This window comes from Sapajus apella, unplaced genomic scaffold (assembly GCF_009761245.1).
Source record: "Sapajus apella isolate SASKATOON/1434 unplaced genomic scaffold, GSC_monkey_1.0 scaffold74, whole genome shotgun sequence".
In the NCBI taxonomy this organism is placed as follows: Eukaryota; Metazoa; Chordata; class Mammalia; order Primates; family Cebidae; genus Sapajus; species Sapajus apella.
In genome coordinates this window covers 7,136,591-7,156,725 of record NW_022437014.1, presented here as the reverse complement: position 1 = coordinate 7,156,725, position 20,135 = coordinate 7,136,591, and the positions used below count along the sequence as shown (strand labels likewise).

Here is a 20,135-nt window from a genome sequence, read left to right as displayed (position 1 = left end):
TGAAACCTTGTCTCTATTAAAAATACAAAATTAGCCAGGCGTAGTGGCATTCCTGTAGTCCAAGCTATTTGGGAGGCTGAGGAAGAAGAATCGCTTGAACCCGGGAGGCAGAGGTTGCAGTGAGCCAAGATCATGCCATTGCACTCCAGCCTGGGCAACAAGAGCGAATCTCAGTCTCTAAAATAAAATAAAATAAAGGGTGGGTCACGCCTGTAATCCTAGCACTTTGGGAAGCTGAGGGGGGCAGATCAATCAAGGTCAGGAGTTCAAGACCAGCCTAACCAGCATGGTGAAACCACATCTCTGCTAAAAATACAAAATTAGCCGGGTATGGCGGCGCACATCTGTAATCCCAGCTACTTTGGAGACTGAGGCAAGAGAATTGCTTGAACCCAGGAGGCAGAGGTTACAGTGAGCTGAGATGGTGCCATCGCACTCCAGCCTGGGTGACAAGAGTGAAACTCTGTCAAGGAAGGAAGGAAGGGAGGAAGGGAGGGAGGGAGAGAGGGAGGGAGGGAGGGAGGGAGACAGGCAAAGAAAGGGAGAGAGAGAAAAAAAAAGAAGGAGAGGGAGAGGGAGGGAAGGAGGGAGGGAGGGAGGGAGGGAGGGAGACAGGCAAAGAAAGGGAGAGAGAGAATAAAAAAGAAGGAGAAGGAGAGGGAGAGGGAGGGAGGGAGGGAGGGACCTTCCCTTTATGATACATACGTAATAAAATATTATTTAGCATGAAAAGGGAAGGCAACACTGGCATCATGGATAAACCCTGATGACATTATGCAAGTAAAATAAACCAGGCACTAAAGGCCACATATTGTATGATTCCTGTTTTACCTGGTACTTCCCTAAGGAGGGGGAGAATGGGGAGTTATTGTTCAATGGGTACAACATTTCAGTTTGGGAAGATGAAAAGGTTCTGAAGATGGATGGTGATGATGTTTGCACAGCAATGTGACTGTACTAATACCACTGAATTGTATATCTAAAAACAGTTAAAATGGTAAATTTTATGTTCTTTATATTTTATCTCAATAAATAAAATATAGTAAAGGCACTTGCAACTATATTTTCTTAAGCAAAGGAAATTGTGACTGATTCTGACAATTATAATATAAAGTAAGAGATTTATTTCCCCCATGAAAATGTTGCAACCCTAAAGTAAATACACATAATCTTAAATGATCGTTACAACGTTGGCACCAAATTCATTTTATTTAATTGGATAAGACATGTAACTAAGAAATGGCATTTGATTGTGAGATAAAAAGAAAAAATTATAAAATATTTATCAAACTATATATCAAAAATATATCACCTCGTGGCCTCCAAAGCTTTACTGGAATTAGATTAGAATTCGATTCCAGCTACATTACTTGGGTTTTGAGACATTGTGTGTAGTTTCTTTTCTTAACAGCAACCTAAAATGTTCATTTTGGTTACTAGGAAAATCCAGAAGCAGAAACACGGAAGAGGGGAACTTTAAAATGTGAAGATTGCTAAAATATGCTAGTATAACCAACACATGCAGGGCAAGGTAGAAAAGTAAATTATATTAATGTGCTTATGTTACCAAACTGCTTTCTTGGCCTAAAATTATTCAGCATGTACAAAGATTTGCAATAATGTCAATGACTATGTAGGAAATTGATAACTACTCAACCTCCTACCCCACTCTCCACCCCCACAAAAAATAAAATAAAATCTGAGCCACTGAGTTGCACAGTACTCTCAGCTGCTCTGTCCCTGAGAAGTGCAGAGAGTCGATGAAAATTACCCTGTAATGAGCAATCCATCTGGCTGCACCTAAAAATGGAATAGAAATGCCACCCTTGACTTTTCCGTGGTAGTAAATTAAAGCCTAACGTATAGTTCTAATTGCTAACATTTTCTCTCTAATTATGGTTCAGTTTGGATAGGATTTCCGACAATCCCCTTGTTCCCCTAAAGCAAACACCAGAGAATGTTCTAACCCCACTGGTGACATTTATTAATAACCCCCTTGACAGATGAAAAAAAAAATCATTATTCTATATAAGACAGGAAAAGATTTTCCAAGTAAAAGCTAATTGATTTTTTTAAAAACTCCATTCAAACTCTATACAGGAATTAATTTTATGGAGGGGAAAAAATACAATGGTGTCACATTAAAAAAGACCCATGCATAGTATCATGCTGGCTGGGCACTGTTTGGGGTACCAATTAGAAAAAAACTGATAAATGTATTAAAAAAAATCCATGCATACTTATTTACTGGGATGAAGAAACAAGAAAAAGAGGGCTCTCTTGTGAAGGATTCTTACTTTGTGCCTCCATGAAAGAGATAGGATATGATAAGGTAGTTTCTATGATTGGCAAATATAAACAGATATGAAAAAAAATTGTTGGGAATGCTGCCACAGTCTTCTGTTTAATCTCTTTCATTCTTACTTTTTAAAAGCCATTATTCCTTTTAAACAATTGTACAAATACATGCTAAATACAAATCAGTATTTATCTATAGGTCTAGCTCTCATCAAACAGCATACAGCTTCCTGAACAACAATTAATAATTTGGAAATACTAAACAAAAGTAAGCTTTCTGATATACTAAGAAGAGGCACAGTAGAAAAAAAATACACTGTAAAAAAAAAAAAAAAGATTTCTGAAAACTATACTCCAAAGTACCTAGTATAATAATGAAATAGAACTTTATAAAGCACAGCAGTGGTGGATTCAAGGTGGAGGGAGCGGGCATGCTGGGGAACAGTTGAACCCTCCGTACAAGCAATGAGACACTGTCTTCAGAGAGCGGAAAATTAATACTAAAACCAACTTCAAAACAGTCTGCTTTTGCCGGGCGTGATGGCTCACACCTGTAATCCCAGTACTTTGGGAGGCCGAGGCAGGTAGATCATATGAGGCCAGGAGTTCGAGACCAACGTGGCCAACATGGTGAAACCCTGTCTCTATGAAAAATATAAAAATTAGTTGGGTGTGGTGGTTAATGCCTCTAGTCCCAGCCACTTGGGAAGCTGAGGCACAAGAATTACTTGAACCTGGGAGGTGGAGGTTGGAGTGAGCCCGGATTGCGCCACTCCAGTCTGGGTAACAGAGTGAGGCTACAACTCAAGAAAAAAAAAAAAAAAAAAATCTGCTTTTTTGTATCATCACCAGCTGCTGATCATTCTCAACAGTGTCAGGAATAAAATACTCCTCTCCACAAAAATATTATTTGTCTAAGTTCTAAATAATATCTGTGGTTACTGTTAAGTTTTAGTAATATAGTTGTATACTTCAATTACATTATTAATTTTTAATAATATAGTTGGCATATTCCCCCCAGGTACGAGCCTGTGAAATCAAGTTTGCACATTTTTATTTCTTAGGCTTTATAGAATACAGATTCTACATGAAAGTGCAGAAAACTGTCAGGTACATTGTCCCCAACACATAGGGACTCAACTACACAAGTTCATTTTGAGAGTCAGTTTATAAGAATTAAGAGCCATTCAATTTGTTTTGGGTACAGTTTGTCTTTCATCTCAGTGATAGTATATATTCTTGCACATAAACAACAGATTTTAGATGAACAGTGGGAGCACAATGATTGTGGTCTTTGTTTTTTGTCAGCTATAACAGAATACTATAGTCTGGGTGATTTATAAAGAAAAGGAATTTATTTATTGAAGTTCTATAGGCTGGGAAGTCCAATATCAAGGTGCTAGCCTCTGGTGAGGGCCTTTTTTGCCGCATCATAATATAGCAGAAGGCAACACATGGCAAGAGATCTAGAGCTTGCCAGTTCAGGTCTCCTTTCTCTTCTTATAAAACCACCAGTCCCATCACAGGGTCCCCACCCTGATTACCTTCCAAACGCCCTACCTCCAAATACCATCCACATGTGAATTTGAGGATTAAGTTTCCAATACATTAATTTTGGAAAACACATTCAAACCATAGCATTCAGCCCTTGGCTCCTGAAATTTATGCCTTTCTTGCACGCAGGATACATTTATTCCATTTCAATATCCCCAAATCTTAAATCATTCCAGCACCAGTTCAAAAATCCAAAGTCCCGAGTCTCATTTTAATCATACATGAGTGAGACTCAAAGCACAATTCATCCCATGGCAAATTTCCTCCAGCTATGAGCCTGTGAAATCAAAACAAGTTATCTACTTCCAAAATTTAATGGTGGCACAGGCATAGCATAGACATTCCCATTCCGAAAGGGAGAAAGAGGAAAGGAAAAAAGGAATAACTAGTCTCAAGTAATTCTAAAACCCCAAAGGGAAAGCATCTTCAGGCTAAAAGCTTTTCCTCCGTATGCCACGTCCTAGAAACACTGTGGGGTTAGCCTTTCAGATCCTCGGCAGCAGCACCCTTATGGCTTTGCTGGACTCAGGTCAAACAGCTGTTTTCACACGCTGAAGTCTCATGGAATTCTCCCAGCCTGCCACTGCACACTGGTAGCTCTAGTCTAGGGTTTTACGGGTGGTCCTGCCCCTGCAGCTCCACTAAGCATTGCTGTAGTGGGCTGCATTCTGTGGTGTCTCCACTCCTGTGGCACATCTCTGTCTGTGTCCCCAAGCTGCTTATGACATCCTTTGAAATCTAAGTGGAGGAAGCCATGCCTCCACAGCTCTTGCATTCTGTGCACCTACAGAATTAGCACCAGGTAGATAACATAAAGGTTTACAACTGTACCTTCAGGAGTGGCTGGTGCAGTCACGCTTGGAGCCATTTGAGCCACAGCTGAGGTGGCCGAGAAGCCCTGCAATGAAATGCAGGTAACAGAGCCTGGAAGTGGCACTGGGCTGTAACCTGTCCACTGCAACCATTTTGCCCTCCTAGAGCTCCAGGACCGTGATGGGAGGGGCAGCCTGAAAGGTCTCTGAAATACTTGAAGGTTCTTCTGCCATTATCCTAATGAATGGCCTCTGGTTCTGTTCTACCCATACTAATCTCAAGCAGTCGCTTGGTCACACCCTAGTATGTCTCTGCTCAGAATATTTTCATTCTCTACTACATGGCCAGGGTGCAAATTTTACAAGTCTTTCAACTCTGCTTTCTTTTTAATTATAAGTTCTGTCTTTAAATAATCTCTTTTCTTGGCAGGGCACGGTGGCTCACACCTGTAATCCTTGCACTTTGGGAGACCAAGGCAGGTGGATCACTTGAGGTCAGGAGTTCAAGACTAGCCTGGTCAACATGGCAAAACCCCATCTCTACTAAATATATATATATATATTTTTCTCTCCTACTTTACTGTAAGCAGTTAAAAGTAGCTATGCAGCAGCCTGAATGCTTTGCTGCTTAGATAGTTCTTCTGCTAAATAATCTAATTTGTCACTCTTATATTCTGCCTTCCATAAAGCACAGACACACTTCACCCAAGTTTTTTGCTACTTTATGATAGTCTTTGCTTCAGTTTTTCAATGCCTTGTTCTTTAGTTCCACCTGAGACCTTTACTATCTTTCAACATTCTGGCCATGACCACTCAAGTAATCTCTAAGAAGTTCCAGAATTTCCCTGGTCTTCTTTTCTTCCGAGCCATCAGCAGAATCACCCTTAATGCTCTGTTCATGGCAATACAGGCTTATTTTTAGCCTGCTCCTCTAAATTCCTCCAGCCTCTACTCATTACCCAATTCCAAAGCTATTTCCACATTTCAGATATCTGTTATAGTAACAACCCCACTTCTGGTAACAATATTTTGTCTTAGCTCATTTTCTCTTGCTGTAACAGCATACCACAGACTGGGTAACTTATAAAGAAAATAAATTTATTTCTTACAATTCTGGAGGCTAGGAAGCCCAACATCAGGTTTCTGGCATCTAGTGAGGTCCTGTTTGCTGCATGTAGAGAGGACATCATATGTCAAGAGGACAACAGCATGCCAGCTTAGCTCTCTCTTTCTCTTCTTATAAAGCCACCATCCTATCATAGGGCCCCAACCTCTATGGGAGCAAACTTTAGCTCCCAAAGATCCTACCTTCAAATACCATCAACACGTGACTTTGGGGATTAATTTCTCAACACATGAAATTTGGGGAAAACATTCAAACCATAGCAATTATAAAGACAAAAAAATAGAGTTTGAGGTACTTCAATCCTGTCATCCTGAGTGCTCACTGGGAATTTTTATATATTTTTTTCTACTGCAGAAACATTTAAAAGCCATTAGAATTGATCCTGAAGGAACAAAGACATGGGATTTATTGTAAAATGGGATTTTTATGAATTTCTGCCAAAATCATGTTTAAAACCTTTCCTATTGTTATATTTTGCTTCATATAAAAGAAACATTCAAAACTAAAGTTAATTTAAAGTTTCTTAATTTTTTAGGGTTTTATTTATTTGTTTATTTTTTGAGATGGGAACTTGCTAGTGTTGCCCAGGCTAATTTTAAATTCCTGGGCTCAAGCGACGCTCCTGCCTTGACCTCCCAAAGTGCTGGGATTGCTGGTGTGAGCCACTGAGCCCCGTCAAAAGTGTTCTTTAATCAACGAAGGGAAAAGATAAGTCTAACTATATTACCTACTCAATATAAGTGTGCAAATATCAATTTTGACAAAGTCACTGACAAATTTGCAGAAGTTATAGCTCAAGGTGGAAAGCAAGCATTATATTATTATTTATTACTGCAACAGACTGATATGTAGATATAATATTTCCCTTTTCTCAAAAAATGCACTAATATACTTACAGACTATTAATTCATTTTTTTTCTATTTTTTTGCACTATAATCTCTATTTATTTAGAATTATTTATTTTCCTTTACTGAACAATTATAAATTGAAAGTTCAGTAAAAGAAAATATTCATGGTTTATTTTTGTGTTTTAGACGTTGTTATTATTATTGTTTTCATTTTATAAATTTTACAGAAGATAGTTTTGTGGTATAAGACAAGGGGAGTGTTTAAAAATGATCTCCTCAAGGTTTCAAATACCCTAGGTGCCTACTGGAGCAAAGAAAATAAATTATGTTACCTTACATGATTGGAGGATATGGATATTATTCAAATAATCTAGCTAATGGTTTTCTAATAGATTGACAATTCTTATAAAATAATAATTAAAAACAAATAGCAAGTAAAACTAGAATTGTGCACAGCTGAAACTTTGATAATTAAAAAGGTCATTCAATGACTGAAAATCATCATGATTGATCAGTTATAACATCAATTATCATTGTAGTATACCTATGTAGAAGCGCTAACTAGTAGAATCCTTGGTAACAAAATGTTACGTAACAGAGGTTAAAACAAGTGCTTATGGAGAACACTATTTAACTCACACTTCTCTTTCTTAAATAATATAAAAGTCATCTGAAGTTTACTGTGTTCAATCCCAAGTAAAATTTTCATAACCCTAAAATATAATTTCAAACAGTACTTTTCTGGTAAAAAAGAATTGTCACACATTTCATTGTTCTCATTGAGGTTTACATGTTTTGATGAACTAAATAATAGTTGTAGGACTCAATTTCTCCAAATTAGCTGATCAAATTGCTTCCTCGTTACTCAACTCTTTGTTGATTCATGCCACCGGGAAGACTTCTACTATATGCACAAATAAGTCTATGAGGAAGAATCACCGCAACATGCAATTACAGGCTGTATGATGAAAAGAAATCAGTGCGCCATCACTCAGATCTCTTTGAATTTACTTTTCAGTTGTGCTGAAAACCAACTGCTGCTGGTCAAGGCTGGGTTGTGGATCTTGGTTAGGTTTTCACAAGAAGGGCTTCTATTTTCCACTCCAATAGCCTCAGGTACAAATAGGCACCTACAGGTCCATTTGGGCATCAATGGAGTGGCATACAGCTCAATATTCATGCTGAAGCTCCCTTAGCTACACAAATCTGACATCCTGTCAACACATTGACCCAAATTTGTATATGCAAAGGTTTGCCTTAGCAACCCTGGCAGCTAGGATATCTCAGAAAGGAAGCCTACCCTTTGGGGGAGGTGATGCTTCCTCAAAATCCAGTTTTTATCACATTTCTCACTTAAAGGGATTCTCATTGTCTTTCATCAAGAAGTAAAAATGGGAATTAATTACAACTCACGAATTTCCAGAAATTGTACCATGTGGTTTTCACTGCAACTGTTGCTGGCTGTGAAGAAGGAAACAGCCTAAACCAAAGCCTAAATAATCTCTCAGCAATTAATAGCTGAGTAACAAATATGTCAGCCCCAAACTAAGCGTTGCAGCTCTAGGAAAAAGCCTGTAGCAGGTACGCCCGAATACAGGTTACTTTGAATAAACATGCACACTTAGCTAGTGAGATTACAGGTGTGTATGTGTAGAACATGAAACTAAGAAGCTAAGTATGGCAAAGTTCAAGTGAGTAGTATGGAAAATAAATGCTACACGTGTTCATAAAAGAGAGAAATGTGTGTATGTTGAAGAAGCAGGCAGGTAGACCAGCATGTGCTAAGGTGAGTCTTGGATTAATCTGAACATCAAATTGGCCAGTAAATGTTTGTAAACCTTAAAAGCTTTTTGAAAAGTAAAACTTGTGAATAGACAATAGCAATACTTCCTTATTATGCCGAAGTGTAATATCTTTCTATTTAATGTTAATATTTCTATATTAAATCATATCCAGTTTCTGATCCCTCAAGATTTCCAAGTCATTTTCAGCTATTCTTCGAATCTCCTATTATAAGGCTAATTATTCCTCATATCATGAACAGTTACCCTACCATCTTACAGTGATATAAAATGACAGTCTTCCCTTTTGCCTCCCACAGTGGAGAATACCACTTCATCCATTACCCTGAAGAGAAGGTTGACATATTCTTTAATCTACTAACTCCTCATCAAGCCCTCACCTTTATCCCACAACTGATACTCCTCAAGTCTGTGTCCTCTTTGATTGACACCCTTTCTCCTGTTGTGACTACCATCAGCCACCCTCTAGCACATGAATCCAGATTTCTCTCCATCCTATCTCCTGCCATTCCTCAGTGCAGCCTCTAGATCAGGGGTCCCCAACCCCGGGCCACAGAGCGGTACAGGTCCATGGCCTGTCAGGAACTGGGCTGCACAGGAGGTGAGTGGCAGGTGAGCGAGCCTCACCACCTGACCTCCGCCTCCTGTCAGATCAGTGGCATTAGATTCTCATAGAAGCATGAACTTTACTGTGAACTATGCATGCCAGGGATCTAGGTTGTGTACTCCTTATAAGAATCTAAAGCCTGATGATCTGAAGTGGAAGTTTCATCCTGAAACCATTGCCCCAACCCATCCCCATATATGGAAAAATTATCTTCTATGAAACCAGTCCCTGGTGCCAAAAAGGTTGGGAACCACTGTTCTGGAGCCTATCCCCTGCCATTCCTGTGTAGCCTCTGGCTCTTCTCAGCCTCTGCAACTTTTACCGCTTCTCCTCTGTTTTCTTTTTCCTTTTCTTTTTGGAGACAGCATCTCACTCAGCTGCCCAGGCTGGAGTGCAGTGGTGTGATCTCGGCTCACTGCAGCCTAATCTCCCTAGTCTCGGGTGATCCTCCCACCTCAGCCTCCTGAGTAGCCAGGACTACCAGAACACACTGCTACATCCGGCTAATTTTTGTATTCTTTGTAGAGATGAGGTCTGGCCATGTTGGGCTGGTCTTGAACTCCTGGGCTCAAGCAATCAGCCCACATCAGCCTCCCAAAATGTTGAGATTACAGGAGTGAGCTACTGCACCCAAACTGTTTTCTTTACATTCATCCCATAAATCCTAATTTTCAGAATCAGGTTGATAATATATTTTAATTTGTCAAAAGAAAAAACACTTTGGAGACATCTGCCATCACATGTTTTAGGACTAAGTATCTAAGAGAAGAGGAAGAGATAAGTTAGTGTAGCAATAATAAGTAAACGTCTTTCAACATATAAAGTAAATATATATCATAGAGCTTCCTGAACAAATGATTGTGCAGTCTTTTTGAAAGTTACCAGTGAAAATTTTGTTAATGTCATATCCTTCCAAAGTCAAAGATGCTTGGGGAATGTCCCCCCAGGTTTTGAACTCATAGGCTAGGCATGGTAGCTCACACATGTAATCCCAGCACCTTGGGAGGCTGAAGTGGGCAGATCCTTTGAGGCCAGGAGTTCAAGACCAGCCCGGGCAAGACAGTGAGACCCTATTTCTACAAAAAGAAATTTTAAAAATTAACCAGGTGTGGTATTGTATGCCTGTGGTCCTAGGAACTTGGGAGGCCGAGGTGGGAGGATACTTGAGCATGGCAGGTTGAGGTTGCAGTGATCTGTGATCATGCCACTACACTCCAGCCTGGGTGGCAGAGTGAGGCCCTGTCTCAAAGATTAATTAATTAATTAATTTAAAAAATAGAACTCGTATAATTTTTTATTAGTAACAACTAAAATATAATTAGTGAATATTAGAATTCTTTATTAGTAACTACTAAATGCAGTTGTTTTATTAGAGACTTCTGAAATAAAATTTCTTTTTGTATGTCTAAAACCATAAATGTGGGTCTCTGGCCATATTTAAACTGTTGCATGGTAGATACCAGCAGCTGGGGATGGTGAAGACATAGAAGTTGGACTGAGAATGTTTGAGTTGAATTCCCAGGTCAGCCACTTAATGGTACTGTTACTTTTGACAAATCACTTCATCTCCCAGTTTTCATATCTGTAAAGTAGGGTAATGATAACATGAGCTCAGGTCACTGAATGAGAGAAAACATATGTGAAAATAGTTTATGTATTTTAGAAGCACATAGCAAATGCTAATTGCTGTTATTTTTTTTTTCTTTTCCTTTTTTTTTTTTTTTTTTTTTTTGAGATGGAATTTCACTCTTGTCACCTCAGATTGGAGTGCAATGGCACAACCTCAGCTCACTGCAACTTCCATCTCCCGGGTTCAAGCAATTCTCCTGTCTCAGCCTCCAGAGTAGCTGGAATTAAGACACCCACCACCATACCCAGCTAACTGTATTTTTAGTAGAGATGGGGTTTCGCCATGTTGGCCAGGCTAGTCTCAAACTCCTGACCTCAGGTGATCTGCCCACCTCAGCCTCCCAAAGTGCTGGGATTACAGGTGTGGGTCACCATGCCCAGCCAAATTGCTGTTATTACACAATATTGTACTGACAAATTTAATACAGTGGCTAAGGCTATGGGCTCAAAGTCAGACTGCTTGGATTTAAGTCTTACCTTCCTTCCCCAGTTACTAGATATGTGACCTTGGAAGGCCTTTAATTTATCTAAGACTCAAATCTCCTCACTAAAAAGCTATAATACCTATTGAGTAGGATGTACTGAAGCTCAGATGAGATAAGTAAAACAAAGCACTTATAACACTGTCTGGAAAATTGCAAAACACAGAGTTATGCATCATGTAACAATGTTTCAGTCAGTGACAGACCACAGTATAGTTCCTTAAGATTATGATGGAGCTGAAAAATTCCAATGACTCAGTGATGTCTTAGTCATCATGATGTGCAGCACATTACTTACATGTTGGTGGTGATGCTGGTATAAGCAAACCTACTGCACTACTAGTTGTGTAAAAGTACAGCATGTACAATTATGTATGTATGTAATATTTGATAATGATAATAAATGACTCTGATATCAGATTATGTATTTACTACATAAATACTATGTACTATACTATTTAATTGTTATTTTAGAATGTAATCCTTCTACTTAAAAACAGAAAATTCAACTGTAAGCCTCAGGCAGGTCCTTCAAGAGGGATTCCAGAAGAAGGTATTATTGTCATAGGAGATGACAGCTCCATGCATGTTATTGCCCATAAAGACTTTCTAGTGGGACAGGATATGGAGGTGAGAGACAGTGATATTGATGATCCTGACCTTGTATTGACTTAGGCTTAAGTGTGTTTGTGTCTTAGTTTTTAACAAAAATGTTTACAAAGTTAAAAAAAAAAAAAAAGTCAAAAAAATTTAAAAATAGGCCAGGCAGGGTGGCTTACACCTATAATCCCAGCACTTTGGGAGGCCAGGGTGGGTGGATCTTGAGATCAGGAGTTCAAGACCAGCCTGGCCAACATAGAGAAACGCTCTGGTGGTGCATGCCTGTAATCCCAGCTATTGGAGAGGCTGAGGCAGGAGAATTGCTTGAACCTGGGAGGCGGAGGTTGCAGTGAGCCAAGATGGCGCCACTGCACTCCAGCCTGGGTGACAGAGCAAGACTCCATCTAAAAAAAAAAAAAAAAAAGTTAAAAATAGAAAAAAATAGAATAAGGATAAAAAGAAATATTTTTTTACAGTGAATGCTACACTATTTGTCTTTTTTTTTTTTTTTAAAGATGCAGTCTCGCTATGTCACCCAGGCTGGAGTGCAGGGGCACAATCTCAGCTCACTGCGCCTCCCGGGTTCAAGCGGCTCTTCCGCCTCATCCTCCCGAGTAGCTGGGACTACAGGTGAGCGCCACCATGCCCGGCTAATTTTTGTATTTTTAGTAGACATGGGGTTTCACCATGCTGACCAGGCTAGTCTCCATCTTCTCACCTCATGATCCGCCCACCTCAGCCTCCCAAAGTGCTGGGATTACAGATGTGAGCCACCGCGCCCGGTCCCAATGTTTGTGTTTTAAGTGTTATTGCAGGAGTCCAAAAATTAAAAAATTTAAAGTTTATAAAGTGAAAAAGTTACAGTAAGCTAAGGTTAATTTATTATCAAAGAAAGAAAATTTTTTCATACATTTTAGTGTAGTCCAAGTGTACCGTGTTTATAAAATCTAGAGTACTGTGCAGTCACATCCTCCGCCTTCTCATTCACTCACCACTTACTCACTGTCTCAGCAAGTCCCGCAAGCTCCTTTCATGGTAAGTGGCCTATGCAGGGATGTACCATTTAAAATCTTTATATACTGCATTTTCCCTATGCTTTGTTATGTTTAGATACATAAATACTTACCACCGTGTTACAATTGCCTACAGTATTCAGCACAGTAAGATGCTATACAGGTTTGTAGCCTAGGAGCAATGGGCTATACCATACAGCCTGGGCGTAGTCCTTACTTTCATGTAACATATATCTTAGTTGCAGTAAGGAAGGCGTGTAGCAGGCTACACCATCTAGGTTTGTGTACATGTACTTTACGATGTTTGCACAATAGTAAAATTGCCTAACGATGCATTTTGCAGAGCATATCCCTGGTGCTGGGTAATGCATGACTGTGCTAATAAGTGTTCATTTCTTTATTAATTTACTCAACAAATATTTGTTGAGTGCCAGACTTATTCTAGAACTGAGAATACAATACAGAATACAAGACAGAAAAAGTCCTTACTGTCATGTAGCATATATCTTAGTTGCAGTAAGGAAGGTTCTACCATAATTGCAAATAACAAAATAAACGTGAAACCTATCTGGAGGCAATAGCATGCTATAATGGAAATAAAGCAGGGCAAATGTTATAGAATAACTTGGAATCTCTGTTATTAGTAATCGGAAGCTAATTTTCCCCCACTGCTCTTCCTTTTAAATCTACATTGTTGAAGGGTTTCTTTCTCATGCACCAGCTCCACTTTGACTTAGAGAGATATAAACACTTTTAAGGCATTTCCCCTCCTAATGTCACATAAGAAAAATAATACTCTCACACAACCTTGGAAATCCAAGCATCATATAATGAAGCAAGGCTTCTAGTCACAGAAATGAACAGAGAACTCAGTGTAAACACATTTAAACCTACCTAGGCTTTGGAAAGCCAATCTTTTATATATGGTATTCCAACATTTTCCAAATTAACACGTTTATGAAACAACTACTACATGAAAGTCTCTATAGGAGACATAAAGTGATATAAGAAAACAGTTCCTATTGTCAAGAAATTAATAGTCTAGTTGGAAGAGAAAAGATAATAATATGCTTAAAGTTAAATAACCTAAAAGACTTAATTTACATTTCAAAATAACAATAAAAATCACTAATTACCAAATAAATTATTTGAGTAGGTTAGTTCAAAAGAAACCTCAAAAGACAGAACAACATATCTAATTTGGATAGCCAAGAAAGTTGGCTTTTGAAGAACTGGGAGAAGACAGTATTTCAAGTGGAGAGTATAGTTTAAACAAACGTCTATTGACAGGTGAATGTAAAAACATTTCAAGTAGAGTGAGTATAACTATTTGCCTATAGGAAAATTCAGAAGAAGGCCAGGCACAGTGGCTCACCCCTGTAATCCCAGCATTTTGAGAGGCCAAGCTGGGTGGATCACAAGGTCAGGAGTTCAAGACCAGCCTGGCCAAGATGGTGAAACCCCATGTCTGCTAAAAATACAAAAATTAGCCAGGCATGGTGGCAGGTGCCTGTAATGCCAGCTACTTGGGAGGGTGAGGCAGGAGAATCACTTGAACCTGGAAGGTGGAGGTTGCAGTGAGCCAAGATCACATCACTGCACTCTAGCCTGGGTGACAGAGCAAAACTTCATCTAAAAAAAAAAAGGAAAAGAGAAGAAAAATTCAGAAGAAAAGGTAGAAATCTAGCTGAAAGGCAGATGGCTTCAGGACATAAAGAAAAAGAAGATATATGCAGTAAAAATCTGCACCTTGAGAATGTTTATTTTGACTATCTGTAATGGTAAACAAAGAAAGAAAATGAATAGGAAAAGTAAGTAAAGAGGAAGGAAAGGAAAGGAAAAATGTATTAGGAAAATATTGTACATTATAAGGTGGAATATGGTGTTGCCATGAAATGGTCATTGTGCAGACTTTATTGAAACCTTGAGATACGTTTGTGACATCATGTTAAGTGGGCAAATCAAAACTATGATTTGATTCTATTACTGTGGTTCTCTACTACCAATTAAAAATAGATCTGTATCCATGTTAATGAAGAAGACATTTACAAAGGTTGTTAACAAAGAATTAAGAGAAACTAACAAGGAACAGTATGGCACCACTGGGCTGGTATCAGTGAAGGGCCCAAACCACCCGAGACCTGGAGGGGCACAAGAAGGGAGAGATTATGGGAACCTGGAAAGAGCTGTGGTAGAGAAAGGTTTACCAACAGAGGCTGTGGCCTTAGGTACAGACATGCAGCCGCTGCCTACCAATGGACCAGCAGAGAGAGAGGAGAATAAATAGCTTCACTTGTCCCTCCTCTGACTCTAATCTCCTATTGATGCCTCCTATAGATAGACTGTCATCAAAGAGAAGCCCACCAGCAAGGAAGCCTGAATACCACAGTCAAAGAGGTCTGCTTCAGCCTCCCTCGCATGTCACCTATGCCTATTTGCTATGTTAACACAATGCTTCAAATGTTTTATTCAGTGCGAACAGCGCAGTGAGTGAGTCCACCATCAGTGTTTCCATAGTATATTATATATAATCATTCGTCCCTCAAATATCAAGTTACAGAGTTAAGGACCATTTGCAATGCTAGTCTCTGGGGAAACAAAGATGAATGACTTCTGCCCTAAAAGCTCACAGTCTAATGCGGGAAAACAAACATACACAGAAAAGTGTGGTGAAAAGTATCTTAGAAATACATGATGGTAAACACGGAAGTACAGTGGTAGGCTAGAGAGCTCAGTTTGGGTTTAGAAGTCAAAGGGTAGGTTAGGAACAGGGAGGGGAAAGGAGGCAACTCTGCCTAGGAGTTTCAGGGAATGCTTCACAGAAGTTGCTTTGGAGGTGAGTAGTAAGGCATAAATAGAGGTTTTCCAGAAATGGAAGTGGGAGAAGAGCATCCAGATTAAAAGTCTAGCTTGTGCAATCATTCGGTGTTTGAAAATTAGGGAAAGTGGAGTGTGAATCGTTGCAGAGGAAATTGAGGTGGGTTAGGTGGAGACAGGCAGAGAATAAGGCTAGAGAGGCAGGCCAGGTGATAAGGAGTCCCTGACTGACAGACGCAAAAGAACCCTCTCCTGGGTCTTTTCTAGGAAGCCTTCCATCACCCCGAAGGCAGAATGAGCCACCACTGTCCTTCCCACACTCTTCATGCATTTCTCACAGCAGTCACTTTATTATGTTGAAATTATCTGTTCATGTTTTCATTTTCCCCACTAGATCATAAGTTCATGAAGGGCAGAAATTTGTATTTATTTCTGAGGCAACACATGGTCTGGCATATGGTAAGGAACAAGGAAATGTTGGCTGAACTGAGGGAGCCTGAGAAGGCCTTTCTGCTATAGAACATGTAGCGAGGGGGTCTCCAAGCTTGTCTTTCTAGCCCCACCTGAGTACAGGTGCTGGTTTTTCTTTCTCCCCTCCCCCCTTCCATGCTCCATCATTCTATCAAGTATCCAAAGTTCTACCTGCCATGTTGAGGGCTATGAGTCTTCCAGTGTTTGAAAGGGAGGTTTGTACTCAGCAGCTAAATGGAAGAGAATAGCTGTTGTGCTTCCATTTCTTTGGGATTTTGATGTATCGAAAATGGTGAAGCAGGAAGTCTAAAGGCCTCCATGGGAGGGCTGCGGGTTGTGTGTTAGGAGAATATTGAAGCCCTGAGTGACGTAGAACCTGAACAGGTTTGAGTGGTAGGTAAAAATGTGAATAGCTAATGAAAAAAGGGAAAGTATTCTCAGTCCTGAATAAGGACAGTCATCCGTTTTCTCTGTTCTGTATTCTATGTTATTCAGTGATGCTAAAAATGTATGCAAACACGTGCTGATTCCTTACTGTTGCTCCCCATGCAGTATAGTGCCTGAAACATTTTAAACACCAGTTTTAGCATGGATTGAATTGAGTAGTTATAGCCTAGCTCACCTCACCTCTCTTCTGCCAGCCTACTAAGGAAAAGACCCGTTTGAGCTTTTTCCTAAGAAAGATAACCTGCCGTATAAACAGACTGTAAACAATAAGTGGAAAATGTATCTCTTGCTTAGAACTGGATATAATCACATCAATAGGCGCTATTAGAAGCGCTTTACAAAAATGAGCTTTCTGAATTTCCTCCTTCATAAGTTGGGTAATACTTCTATTATGCTCAAGACTATGTTTGTATAGGATGTTCATTGCCTAAGGACATGCAGCTGAGGGGCTACCTGAGGGTTCGATCCAGTCCAAATTCTATGCAGTAAGCCGTGCCTATGAGTTGCATAGATCCAGAGAAGTCAGCTTTTTAAATCTGTACAATAGTTTACATGGGCTAGCAGTGCCCTCACTATCCTTTGCCTCTCTTCTATGCCCTATTCTCACTGGCAAGGGTGGACCGAAATCTTGAGGACAATACTACCATTACCATCTTCATTACATTTTTGGTACACCGGTGTCCTCAAAAGATGGTCCCAAGGTAAAAGTTATGATCTAAGTCTTTACTGGAAGGTGTAATGCCAGAGTTTTAAGAGTGAGGGAAAAGGAGAATTGAGGCATAGAAGAAAGAAAAATGGGTAAAACATGGTAAGTTGACCACAACTTCATAAGAAAACACAGTTGGCCGTGCACAGTGGCTCATGCCTGTAATCCCAGCACTTTGGGAGGCCAAGGCAGGAGAGTTGCTTGAGCCCAGAAGCTGGAGACCAACCTGGCCAACAGAGCGAGACCTCACCTCAAAAATATTTGCCAGCCAGGTGTGGTGGCTCATGGCTATAATCCCAGCACTTTGGGAGGCCAAGGTGGGAGGATCCATTGAGCCTAGGAGTTCAAGACCAGCTCACCTCTATAAAACTAAAAATTTTTTTAAAACTAGCTGAGTGTGGGGGTGCATGCCTGTATTCCCAGCTATTCAGGAGGCTGAGGAAGGAGGATCACTTGAGCCTGGGAGGTTGAGACTCCAGTGAGCTGTGTTCTAACCACTGCACTCCAGCCTGGGCAGCAGAGTGAGATCCTGTCTCAAAAATTAAACAAATAAGTAAATATATAATTTGCCTGTTTTATAAACATGGCTTTAACAAAATATAAGTTTATTTCTTTTTTATGTAAAAGTCAAGGTACCAGCAATTCAAGGCTGCTACGACAGTTCCGTGGTCATCTGCAACCCAGGCTGTTCTCACTTTCCACTTTGCCTGTTAAGTGTGGCTTTTGTCTGCAAAGTCCAAGATGGCAATTCAACGAGCACATCCACCTCTAAGCAACTGATCCAAGGAAACAAACAGGCAGGGAAGGAGAAAAGGAGTACCCTTTTCCTTCAATATCACTTCTTAGAAGTTGCATACACCATTCTCTTCAGAGTCCACTGTTCAAAACCTAGTCATATAGAAACATGTAACAACAAAGAAGACTGGGAAATTTTGCTTTTTTCCTAGATAATCTTGTGTACAAATAAAAATCTGGAATTATATTGGCTGGGCACGGTGGCTCATGCCCGTAATCCCAGAACTTTGGGAGGCTGAAGCAGTTGGATAACAAGGTCAGGAGTTCAAGACAAGCCTGGCCAAGACGGTGAAATCCTGTCTTTACTAAAAATACCAAAATTAGCTGGGCATGGTGGTGGACACCTGTAATCCCAGCTACTCAGGAGGCTGAGACAGAGAATATTGCTTGAACCCGGGAGGCAGAGGTTGCAGTGAGCCAAGATTGTTCCACTGCACACTAGTCTGGGCCACAGACTGAGAGTCTATCTCAAAAAAAAAAAAATCTGGGACTATTGCTCTACAAGAAGGGGATCTTACAAGACAACTGGCCTTTGTGCCACAAGCCTGGACCACTCACAGCTCCCAAGAGCAAGCTAACAAAAGATTACAACTACTACATTTGTATCTCACAAAACTCATGTTGCGCACTGATTAAGGATGAAAAACAGTATTTTAAGTGTCTGCTCTATAACCAGCATTGCTGGGAAGGGTTATATACAACAGAGATACAGGATACTATCCCTGCTCTTAAGTATCCCTTCCTCACTGATTGGGGAGACAAACTTGAATTGCTAAAAATAAATTCAATATAGCACATAATTTATTTTACGTGTACGTTACAATGATAAAACCTTATGAAGAAGGAAACACTGTCTATGGATCCATGTTCTTCAACTTCAAGAAATCCTCTATTCCCTTAACTCCCAGAATCCCCTTCCACCAGATCCTCACCGGCTGGGTCCTTCCCAACCTTCAGAAAAAGGTTCAAATGTCACTTCCTAAGGGTGAAGCTACTCTATCTAAAATAGGATTCTTTTCAAGCCCTTGAGGGCAGGGACATTGTCTTATTCATCACTGTGTCTTGGAGACCAGGGGTCCCCAACCCCTTGGCCACAGACCAGTATCAGTCCACAGCCTGCTAGGAAGAGGCCGCAGAGCAGCAGAAGGCGAGGAGCTGGCGAGTAGCAAAGCTTCATCCGCATTTACTGCTGTTCCCCATCACTCGTTTTACCACCTGAGCTCCACCTCCTGTCAGATCAGTGGTGGCATTAGATTCTCACAGGAGCACAAACTCTATTATGAATGGTGCATGTGAGGGGTCTAGGTTGCTCGCTCCTTACGAGAACCTAATGCCTGATGATCTGTTAGTGTCTCCCGTCACCCCCAGAGGGGACAATCTAATTGCAGGAAAACAAGCTCAGGGCTCCCACTGATTCTACGTTATGGTGAGTTGTATAATAATTTCATTATATGTTACAATGTAATAATAATAGAAATAAAGTGCATAATAAATGTAATGTGCTTGAATCATCCCCAAACCATCCCCCCGCCTAGTCCATCTTCCATGTAACCGGTCCCTGATGCCGAAAAGGTTAGGGATCACTGTTGCTGGAGACCTATAATGCTGCCTGGCACATGGCAAGCATTCATAAATATTGGTTGAATGGATGAATACATATATGAATGAAGAATCCCCAGAAAGGAAAAGCCCGTTGCTTTTATCAAGGGTGGCTTTTGTCTGCACGGTCCAAGATGCAATGCAGATGAGTGTGACCACAAGAATATTGTTTCCGCCGGGCGCGGTGGTTCAAGCCTGTAATCCCAGCACTTTGGGAGGCCGAGGCGGGTGGATCACGAGGTCAAGAGATCGAGACCATCCTGCTCAACATGGTGAAACCCCGTCTCTACTAAAAATACAAAAAATTAGCTGGGCATGGTGGCGCATGCCTGCAATCTCAGCTACTCAGGAGGCTGAGGCAGGAGAATTGCCTGAACCCAGGAGGCGGAGGTTGTGGTGAGCCGAGATCGCACCATTGCACTCCAGTCTGGGTAACAAGAGTGAAACTTTGTCTCAAAAAAAAAAAAAAAAAAAAAGAATATTGTTTCCATTTCCATATAGGCTTTCAATGATAATCCTTTTTCTCTA

At 40.3% G+C, this 20,135-nt stretch overlaps 1 protein-coding gene across 1 annotated transcript in view; it reads right to left on the bottom strand.

The window, feature by feature from the left end:
* Positions 1 to 6,593: 6,593 nt before the first annotated feature.
* Positions 6,594 to 20,135, bottom strand: part of LOC116532158 — a 114,335-nt gene continuing 100,793 nt past the window's right edge. Inside the window, exon 4 of the mRNA XM_032251292.1 lies at positions 6,594 to 7,561. Within this exon, the coding sequence (XP_032107183.1) occupies positions 7,501 to 7,561 (61 nt within the window). The 3' untranslated portion in view covers positions 6,594 to 7,500. The remainder of the gene's footprint in view (positions 7,562 to 20,135) is intronic.